The sequence below is a fragment of the Microtus ochrogaster genome, linkage group LG8, assembly GCF_000317375.1.
Source record: "Microtus ochrogaster isolate Prairie Vole_2 linkage group LG8, MicOch1.0, whole genome shotgun sequence".
Classification (NCBI taxonomy): Eukaryota; Metazoa; Chordata; class Mammalia; order Rodentia; family Cricetidae; genus Microtus; species Microtus ochrogaster.
The window spans coordinates 11953337-11964112 of NC_022033.1; the positions used below are offsets into that span (position 1 = coordinate 11953337).

Consider the following 10776-nt stretch of genomic DNA (forward strand, 5'->3'; position numbering starts at 1 on the left):
CCATGCCAGCCCTCCCTGAACTCTGCTCAGGATGGAACACTAGAGAGCTGGCCCTGGATCTGCGGCTCACTTCCTAGCAGGAGAGGGGACTGAGAGGAGGGAGGGGGACGTCAAGCAGGGAGTGGTCTGAGAAGGCAGCTTTTGAGCTGAGGCCTCTGCCAGCCCGAATGATGGTCTGAGGAAGAGATCCCAGAAGGAAGGGCATGTGCACAGGCCTGAGCAGAGGTGCGTGCAGCCTGAGGGGAGCAGGCAGGGGCCAGGAAAGCAAGCTTGGTTGGGTGGTAAAAGGCGACTCAGAAGCTGCAGCCTGGAGACTCATGTAGCCTGGGCTAAATAAGGAAGAGTGTGACCCTGGGGAGGGCCGACTAGGGGACTGGATGGAGAAGGAGCCCCTCTGGGCAGCCTTGGTGAAGAGTGTCTGGGATTGCTGGAGGAGGCGACTGTGTCCTGGCGCTTGGCCTGTCAGGTTGGTCATGCTGCTTGATGGGGTTAAGGGACCAGCATAGGGAAAGTCTCGAGGGACCAATCTGAGGGGCTGAGAAAGGGAGTGCAGATGCTCACGGAGTCAGCTGGTTTCAGATGGGCCACGCGGCAAATCAGATGGGGCACTGGCCAGGCAGTGGGATGGACGTCACTCATGCAGGGCCACACTCAGGACACCCACAGCCCAGTCAGCCTCGTGGCATCTCTAGGGAGGCCCAGGCCAGGCTGACCTCTGAGTCCTCATCGTACCCTCTCCCTGCAGAAGGAGGAACGGACCATGCTCGAGGACATCTGGGTGACCCTGTCGGAGCTGGACAATGTCACCTTCTCCTTTAAGCAGCTGGATGAGACTTCTGTGGCCAGTGAGTCATGTGTTACACGATGTCCTCCCTTCCTACCCTGAGAGTCAGGCTGCTCGGAGCCACCCTGGCTTTCCCCTGCTGCCAGCGTAGCAGTCTAATCCGACCAGTTTCCAGTGCTTCAAACCTCACGTCCCAGGATGGTTCTCAGAGTCAGCCTTGGGGAGCTCATGGGAAAGGAGTGGCATGCTTCCCTGGCGAAGTCTTCAGTTGACAGCAGCTTCGTGCCTGAAGACTGGGTTGGGCTCGGGGAAGAAGCGGTGATTGATTAGTGATGCCTGCATGGTGGTGATTGATTAGTGATGCCTGCATGGTGCAGGTACAGGTTCTGAGTCACAGTTTTTTCTTCCTTATGGGTGCTGATAAGATACAGGGCCTGTGTTTAAACAGTTTTTGCCAGGGAGAGTTGCCTCTCTACCTGGGGCAGAGTCAGTGTTCAGGGTCAAAAGGAAAGCAGTGGGGGACCATGAGCAGTGGAGGACCATGAGCAGTGGGGGACCATGGGCCGTGGGAACAGGGAGTGGCCATCACAGGCTGGTCTGGAGGGCATATGGGCTGTTCAAAGTTTAGCAGGACGGGCAGTGGGGGTGGGGAGATTGAGGATGCCCTTCTGGGATGCTGGGGCAAGGAGGCCTCAGATAGTCAGAAACAGAGATCCCAGCATACCACCCTGAGACTGGGAAGATAAGAGAGTCTGAGGCTACCCCTGTGAGTCAAGAGGGTTGGAAGTATAAGGTTAGCTCTCTTGAGTGGCACTCTGGGGCAGATATGCCTGGACTCCCCTCTGGCCTCTTAGTGAGCCCCCTGCTTTGCCTCACCCTCCACAGACACCAACGTCTTCTACCACATTGAGGGCAGCAGGCAGGCACTGAAGGTCGTCTTCTACCTGGATGGCTTTCACTTCTCCAGGCTGCCCTCCCGCCTGGAGGGCGGGGCTAGCCTCAGGCTGCACACTGTACTTTTCACAAAAGGTGAGCAATCCGGCTGGGGGCCCTGGTGAGGGAGGCGGACCAGACCACTGAGCACCCTAAGGCCCAGCCCCTCCCCTCACTTGCCTTCCCTCTAGCTCTGGAGAATGTGGAGGGGCCTCCGCCCCCAGGCAGTCAGGCTGTGGAAGACCTGCAGCAGGAGATCAATGCCCAGTCGCTGGAGAAGGTGCAGCAGTACTACAGAAAGCTCAGGTAGCTGCTGCAGGTTGGCGGGGATGGGGAGGGAGCCTGCGGGGTGAGGACACATCCTGCAAAGCCTTGAGCCCTCTGGAGCTCATACGGCACTGGGCACAGAGGCCACTGCTAACCCATTGTACAGCTGGCTATTCTGAGGCCCACGTGACCTGCCCCAGGTCACACAGCCAGATGAGCCCAATCTCTTTGGCTTATTCCTCCCTGTCCAGGGAGGTTACCACTGGGATCTTTGTGCTCCTAGCACTGGGTCCTGTTCTGAGGAGAACTTCCAGAGAGAAGTGGAGAGAGAGGAGACAGAACTTTGTCCAGGGGAAGTACAGCTTGGGCTGGGAAAGCAGCTAAGATCAGATGGTCTCACCACAGCCAACTACAGCCACAGCCACACCCACAGCCACACCCCTCCAGTACACCACAGTCTCACCTTCACCAGACCTGGACCCGGCTCCCAACCATGGCCCTTCTCATTGCTCTCTCTGCAAGGAATTGGGGTCAGGTGGAGGCTAGGTTTCCCTGGAGAGGGGCACTCTCTTCCCAGAGCCCCTCTGACCATATGGAAATTGGAAAATGAAGCTTCCATTCATTTGCTAGGCAATAAGACCCAGGGCACAATTTACAATTTGTAATTGTCATCTGTCGGTCCTGTGTCTATCTGACTAGCCCCCCCCCCCGTTTTTTATCCTTTGTTCAGAGTGTTCATGGAGACCTTCCGTGGGCCCTGTCCTGTTCTTCATGAACACTTGTTCTGTCAAGGCTGGGCTGCTAAATCCAGCCCATCCCGTGTGTTTAAATAAAGTTTTATTCACACGCAGCCAAGACAGTTTCTTCCTGCACCCTTTGTGACTTTTGTTTTTGCTGGTTTTGGCAGAAGACAAAGACTCTGGTTAAAAGGGCCAGTGCTTTCTGGTTGACCCATCTAGAAGGATTTAGAGGGAGAGAATAAAGACAGGCTTGTAAACCCAGAACAGTGTTGTGCCAATTGCAAGGGATTTTCAGCAGAGAGAAAGCAGGGATGGGATGGAGGAGCAGGGATGGGAGAGATGTTGTTTAGAACAATCAGGCGGAGGTGGCGTTTTGAAGCCAGAGACCCTTTCTTGCTTCTCTAGGGCTACTGAAGGAGCAGGTGACAGTTGGCACATACAGCCCAGCAGAGCCACTCAGTGACTTCTTCTGAGAGTCCAGGGAGGATGCAGGGCTGTAACTGTAGGGCAGGGGCCCAGGGCAGGGGTGTGGCCAGAGTGCGTGCATGCGTGCGTGCGTTGGCAGGATCCTCAGCCACGTCTGTTTCATTCAGGGCATTCTACCTGGAACGGTCCAACCTCCCCACAGATGCTGGCACCACGGCTGTGAAGATTGACCAGGTATGCTGCTGTCTCTAGAAGCTTGGGCAGGGTGGGGACACTTGGGCTGAGTAGTAGGGTTACAGCCCTAACCAGAATCAGACCAAGAAGCTCCCAAAGCTCCCACAGCCTCTGCCAGCTTGCTTTCTTTTCCCAGGACAAAGGTTCTCAACCTGTGGGTTGTGACCCCTTTGGGGTCAAATGAGCCTTTCACAGGGGTCGCTTAAGACCATCAGAAAGCAGGTATTTACATTATAGTTCATAACAGTAGCAAAATTACAGTTATGAGGTAGCAATGAAAATAATTTTATGGTTGGGGGTAACCACAACATGAGGAACTGTATTGAAGGATCACAGCATTAGGAAGCTTGAGAACCACTGTCCTGGGGCTTCCTTGGGGACATGCTCTTTCTTAGGGCCTTCTCATGAGCCCTTTCTTTGTCATATGTCTTTTTTTTTTTTTGAGACAGGGTGTCTCTGTGTAACAGCCCTGGCTGTCCTGGAGCTTACTTTGTAGACCAGGTTGGTCTTGAACTCACTGAGATCTCATGCCTCTGCCTCCCGAGTGCTGGGATTAAAGGTGTGTGCCATTACTGCCTGGCTTCTTTGTCACGTTTCTTGAGCCGAGACCCCTAAGGGTCAGAGTATTAGCTGTCACGACCCATGTAGATCCACACAGTATTCCTTCTGCTTCAGGTTATCGCTGGGCATTTAGAAGTCAAAAATGCTCCATTAAAACTAGAGGCTTTGTCATTTCTTGTCCTCTTGGCAGAGAGCAAGTGTCATGTCTGTTCTTACCAGTTTAGAGCCTCGTTGGTCCTCTGTCTAAGGAAACAACAAAATAGCGACTTCCACACAGAGAAGCCAATAGAGAAATGGCATGGTCTGAGATCTAACTGCAGGGCCAGTTCCATTGCATCATGATGGGCCTGAGTGGTTTCTGCCTCTCACCCACAATGCATCCCTCTGGCCTGGTTTCCCCAGGCCCAGGCAGGCCTTGAACTTGGAACAGGTTGTGAGGAATTGACCTTGGGGCTCAGAGGCTGTGAGCTCTGAGGAGCATGGGCACCACCTTTGGGGATTTTTGTAGTCTGTTGTCTACAAACCAGAGTGTCCCAACTACACATGGCTAAGGAAGACAGCATGAGGAGAGACCACTCAAGCTAGCCGTGACAGGTTCAGAGAGGATAGAAAGGTTACTCACTTAGCTTTAGATGGGACTGCACTTTGCAGGAGCAGAGCCAGCTCAGAAGAAACAATAAATGCTAAACACCATTTACAGGGCGATGGGAGCTACAGATGGTTCTTGAGCTCCGAAAGGGACATGGGGGAGACAGCTGTGTAACAGCTGGATCAGAAGGATGACAGGGAAGGCAGTGAAGGTCTCAGGGCAGCGGGCCTCTCCATGACACCTGTCATATCTCTTGCAGCTGATCCGTCCCATCAATGCCCTGGATGAACTCTATCGTCTCATGAAGTCCTTCGTGCACCCCAAAGCTGGTGCTGCTGGGAGCCTGGGTGCCGGTCTCATCCCCATCTCCTCTGAGCTCTGCTACCGCCTAGGGGCGTGCCAGATCACCATGTGCGGCACCGGCATGCAGCGGTGAGCCTGCGCCAAGGCCAGATGGGACGTAGGGGGACTGGGTAGGCTCTGGGTATTTAGGGGCTCACGCACATAAGTGGGAGGGCTGGGTTCAAATCTGGGAACTGCAGTGCCCATGTTCCGGGCTCCGATTTACCCGCTGGTGAAATACAGTGAGCCTGGGAGGGCTGTGCACCGGTCTGGTTCTAGCCTATTCAGGAGGGAGGCACTCACCATGAGTGGTTCATCTTGCCATTGTCCACCCAGGGGAACAGCTGCTTCCTTATAACTGTCAAGCCAGTGTGACGCCATCCCAGAGATGCCCGGCCATGTCTAGAGACTTTTGTGGTCTTTCTGACTGGGGAGGAAAGGAGGGGGGATAAACAACAGGTGGAGACCAGAGAAACTCCTGAGTGTCTTACAGTGCAGGGGATGACACACCATCTCAGAGATGGCCTGGTGTGTTACAGTTAGGGAAACTGAGGAACAGGGCACAGGGAGACAGGATAGAGGAGTAGATTAAGAACCCAAAAGGCCTGTCTCCCAGCCTGGTCTCAGGAGCAGACTTAAGGCACACACCTCTGTCCCCTCTCTGACCCCCTAAGAGAGCCTCCAAAGACCATCCCTCAGCCAGGTGTTCACAGAAGCCTCTGCCTGGGGTTCCTGCAGAAAGCTCCAGAAAGTCCCTGGTTCATGGTACTGCCTTAGGGGGTGTGGGTATCATGCATTGAGGGGATGGAAGGTGATGGTTACTAGAAAGACTGAGTGGAGGATCCAGGAACCTTCCTGAGAGGCAGCGGACACCTGGGGATAGTGGGAAGAAGGGAGCCAGTGGTGGGCAGGAAGTGGTGGGCAGGAAGTGGTCCTTATCTTCCCTCTCCCTTCACCCACTGCAGGAGCACCCTGAGTGTGTCCCTGGAACAGGCAGCCATCCTGGCGCGGAGTCACGGGCTGCTGCCCAAGTGTGTCATGCAGGCCACAGACATCATGCGCAAGCAGGTGGGCCCTGTAGCCAGGGATCCTGATCAGCCCTGTGGGATGTGGTTCATCTTGGGCCTGGTCCTCGGCCCCAGATACCTTGCTCAGTCTCGGCTGTTCACATTTCTTACCCCACCCAGCTCCCGGCTTCCCCCTCAGCCTTGAGCTCTACAGGGCCCAGTCCTGACAGCAGTTTTCCTTCTAGGGTCCCCGAGTGGAGATTTTGGCCAAAAACCTTCGAATCAAGGACCCCATGCCCCAAGGTGCACCACGGTGAGTGACCACCCAGCCTCTCCAGCTCCCATCATCTTCCCAGGAAGGCCAAGGCCTGCTTGGCATAAGACTCTGGGTCTCACCCCAAACAGAGCCCCAGTGTTCCGTGAGCCACCTCTCGCTATGGTAACTCGAAAGGCCTCAACCATGGCTTAGCCTGCTACCCAGCGTCTGAGCAACTGCTGGGCTCCCTCCCCCATCCCTGATGGTGACTCTGCCAGTCCTGTGGCAGCAGTCTCCTGTCATCTTCAGCAGCTCCTCTCAAGGAGCATGCATGACTCCTCAGTGGCTGCCCAGGAGTTCTGAATAACTCTGTTCTGAAATAGTGGCTTCAGGCAGTGTCTCTGAAGTGACAGTGCCCCCACAGAACCCACAGTGTGTCCCTGGTCAGCGCCTTGGTGTGCTGTTGCCACTGCCCTGATGTAACGGCGTAAATGAATGCAAACAGATTGTAAAATATATACACAGCTTTAATGGGGAAATTAGACTTACAGTACCACGGTTCCCGCTGAGAACAGGAAGCAGAAGGGGCGGCTGCGCCGCACGCCCGGCAGATTTATAGGTAAACATTCGCCCGAGGCAGACATGCCCCCTAAGGTTGGGCTTAACCCTACCCCCTGAAGCCTGTTCACGTCCCTTGTCTGCCATGTTTTCCTGTTTCAATTCATCTTCATGCTCTCACGCCGCCTGGCCTGTTCAGGAATGGTGACGCCCACCCTCTGATGAACCCAGTTGACCCCGCAGCAGCCCTGCAGGCAAGCACACAGAGGCCCAGAGATGTTCAGCATCTTGTTGGAGGTCACACAGCTAGTAGCAGACAGAGCTGGAATGTTGACCCAGGACAGTCTAGGCCTAGACATTTAGCCCTCACCCCAGTGCCATTGCTCACTCCAGTTCACCACGGTGACCTCCTGTCTAGTTTCCTGCCCCTGAAGTCATCCCTCTTCATGGCTGCCTCTCCTCGGAGCCCAGCACACACTCCTTCACTGAAGGCTTACATACTCAGTGTCCCTCCTTGCAGCCTTTCCAAAACCAAGGAGTCATCCTGGCTACAAGCAGACAGACACAAACTCTGTGAGACGGGGGTAACTTAGAGCTGTTGCCCAGTGTCTGTACCCTATAGGCATCCGAATACACACGCCATTTGGAAATGCCTTGCCTACCTCTAGAGCAGTGGTTCTCAACCTTCCTAATGCTACACCCTCATGTTGTGGTGACCTCCAGCTGTAAATTATCTTATTGCTGCTTCATAATTATGATTTTGTTACTGTTCAAAATCATAATGCAAATGTCTGATGTGCGACCCCAAAGCGGGTCACGATCCCCAGGCTGAGAACCACTGCTCTAGAGGGGCAGGATCTGCCTTTGATGTTGTTGGTTTTTTTTTTTTTTTTTTTTTTTTTTTTTTTGTTTTTCGAGACAGGGTTTCTCTGTGGTTTTGGAGCCTGTCCTGGAACTAGCTCTGTAGACCAGGCTGGTCTTGAACTCACAGAGATCCGCCTGCCTCTGCCTCCCAAGTGCTGGGATTAAAGGCGTGCGCCGCCACCGCCCGGCCAGGATCTGCCTTTGAGAGGGCGGCTTCAATACTCCTCACTCTCTGGATCTTTCTGGGCGTGAGTTACTTGTTCTGCTAGATAAAAGGGGAAGTAGCTATCGTGGCGGCCACTCGGCCCCTCCTCATGCTCTCTGCCTCCACTTGCCAGCCTCTACCGCCTCTGCCAGCCTCCAGTGGATGGAGACCTATGAACACCAGCTGCCCCTGCTAGACCACTGCTCTGCAGCTGTGACGTGGAGGACACGGAGGGGCCACAAGGTGCCCCGAGGCTTCTGCAACAGCTGTGTAGAGATGTCCCCAGCGGACCCTGCTGTCACCATCCAGGACAAGTCTCCCCGGACTGGCTGATCATTCCTGGGCTGGCAGGTTCTCTATACTTCTGCCTAAGGCCTGAGGGCTGCTAGGGTCCCCAGAACTCATGAGTTTAGCTGGGGCCTGAATGCCTGCTCTCACCCAAGTCCTCTACACAAGGAAAGGTCATAGGGTCCCGTAGCTGGAGGCCTGCAGACCCAGCTCCTCAGATGGCAAAGCTGCACTTTGAGCCTGGGATTCCTCCCGGGTCCACATTCCTGGAGACCGTGCCTGTTTCCTGTCCTGGCTGAAGCTTCCGCATATGCCCCCCGGCCCCTTACTAACCAGCTCAGCAAACTCGGGACAGCTAGGCCTCTACCAGGAGAGGACACTGGGCTGAGCAGCCGTCACCTCATGGACACTTGAGAGCCTTGCTGGCTTTCAACACGACCCACTGCCATCGGAATTTGAGCCGCCAGCTCTGGGCACCAGATTGGCTCTGATGTTAATTTATATGGCGCAACATCTCTGTGGTTGATATTTTGTATTTCTTTCTTATTGTTATTGTTAGTGTTGCCAAGAATTTCTCTTCCCTAAGTTTTCTCATTATGTCTTTGACACTTTAAATTTCAGAGAAAAGTATATTTGCCTAATGGGACCAACATAAAGTAGTATCAGCAACTTTATTCAGTTCTACTAAAAAAACAAAACAAAAAACAAAAAAAACTAAATTATTGAAAAAGTTTGAGACATCATTGTTTCCATTTCAAAATCTTAAGGTTGTGAGGTGTGGCTCACAGGGTCTGCTGCCTCTCCTCCTGCCTCAGTATCCCAGCATCGGGCCCATGTTGGACTCTGTTGTTGAATGACTGGATCAGGGTTGAGAGGTGACCAGACCTAGATGTGGCTTAGGGCTGGACTGTGTGTCATATGTTTTTGTGTTGCTGTCTCAGAGCAGGGCATTATGGGACTTCTTGGAGAACAAGAGTTAGGAACCTGTTGTCTACCTTCTGGGTAGGGGGCTGCTCATAGGCACCCCTTGGCTCTTTGTCTGCTCCCCAACTTCTGGACATCTAGAGGGATATGGTTGCATGGCGGAGGGGAGCGGGGATCTTGTCACCCCTGCCTGGCTGTAAGGCTGGGTTGTGGGGAGTATGGTCTCCTCGGTTCCCAGGGGCCACCTTTCTCTTGCTATGGGGTAAACTTTTGTTGATATGTTTTGTTTGTCTGGAGATTCAGGGCCCTGTGTTATCCCTGCTGAGGGGATGGGGACGGGTTCCGAGGGCCAGGACATCAAGCCTGGTTTATCTTAAATGTACAGATTCTATTCGTTAAATCCATGATAGATTTTTTTATTATTATTAAAAGTCAGTATATAATACAAATAAGGTGTGGTCTGCCTATCTGGTGGTGAGTGGCATGGGATAGGTTCCAGCTCAGACGATTAGATTCTGAGGCCAGTGGCCCTGAGCCAACAACGTGAACACTGTGCCTCAGGTCCCTCCTAAGGAACAAAGGTAGCTCCGTGCAACAAATGACGTGTTTTACATTGAATTCTAACCTTCCTTTGGATTCTAAGCTCTTAAATTCATTGTTGACAGGAGAGAAATGTGATTGGCATCTTTCTAGAAGTTTCCTTCCTGGTCCTGGGTATTTTCCATGGGTCAGAGCAAGTCCACAGAGTATCGTAGAACAGTTGTCCGTCCCATTGTCTGAGACATTGGATCTGAGCAAAAGTTTAACACCCTCACTTACGGCCTGGAGAGACAGCCCAGCAATAAGAACACTGCTCTTCCAGAGAACCCACACGACAGCTCACAACCATCTGTGACTCCATTTCCAGGCAATCCGACACCCTCTTTTGGCCTTTGTGGACACCAGACACACGTGGTACACAGATGTACATTGCAGACAAGACACTCATATACACAAATCTTTTTTAAAAAAAAATTTGAGGCAGTTGGAATCCAAGTTAGCCACAAACATGCCAATCAGAAGACTCCACATAAGCCATCCATAACATCATTTTTGCACACAGGCCTGGGCCTGGGTGGGTCCCACGCTGTTCATGGATGTTTTATCTCCTTAGGCCAAAGGGGTCTTCGTGAGTTGCCAGGATTTGTAGGCCAAGCCAAGCCAGTCACTTCTTGAACCGAATTCAACCTTCAGGCCTTGGCCAGCCCTGGATGCCCCCTTCCCCTTTTCCCTGTCTGTTTCTCACGTAAGGTCCCTCCTGGTCTCCACCTGTGACCTAGCTTTTCAGTTCCAGTTTCAAATGGCCCCATGCTGCTTAACTCTCTGAGGGCTTCTGCAAGGGTTTCAGGCCATGGGATAGCATCTTCTTGACCGTCTGGAGCCAGCACCTGGGTTTCAGGAAAGTTACTAAGAGCTGTCACTTGTGTGCAGTTGGAGTTGCCAGGGAGTCTGCGGTGTACACAGGAATCCGGCCCGGGGATCTGCAGACAGAAGGTCCCCAGAAGTGAGACGGAGACCAGAGGCAGCGTGTCTGTGACTTTGAGCCTGTCGCATTCATTTCATTCCTGTATCTGGTGGGAAGAGCCGGGAACATCAGTTGCATAGCTGACATGACCGGGGTGCAGTGGTCTGGGGTTCGCTTCGGTGGGGCTGTCAGCAGGCTGGGAGGGCCTGTCTTGTGACTGTCAACTCTCTCACCTGGCCCTCTGACCTGGCATCCCCTGTGCTTACCGGGAGGGATGTCACTGCTGTCACTGCC

The 10776-nt window shown here is 53.4% G+C and overlaps 1 protein-coding gene across 1 annotated transcript in view; it reads left to right on the top strand.

Annotated features, from left to right (window-relative positions):
* Prex1 (phosphatidylinositol-3,4,5-trisphosphate dependent Rac exchange factor 1) overlaps positions 1 to 9421 on the top strand; it is a gene marked incomplete at its 5' end in the record, with an annotated part of 154738 nt that extends 145317 nt beyond the window's left edge. The window contains 8 exons of the mRNA XM_026787272.1: positions 746 to 845; positions 1670 to 1813; positions 1909 to 2023; positions 3318 to 3384; positions 4794 to 4966; positions 5842 to 5944; positions 6129 to 6196; positions 7900 to 9421. Of these exons, the coding sequence (XP_026643073.1) occupies positions 746 to 845; positions 1670 to 1813; positions 1909 to 2023; positions 3318 to 3384; positions 4794 to 4966; positions 5842 to 5944; positions 6129 to 6196; positions 7900 to 7942 (813 nt within the window). The remainder of the gene's footprint in view (positions 1 to 745; positions 846 to 1669; positions 1814 to 1908; positions 2024 to 3317; positions 3385 to 4793; positions 4967 to 5841; positions 5945 to 6128; positions 6197 to 7899) is intronic.
* Positions 9422 to 10776: the final 1355 nt, after the last annotated feature.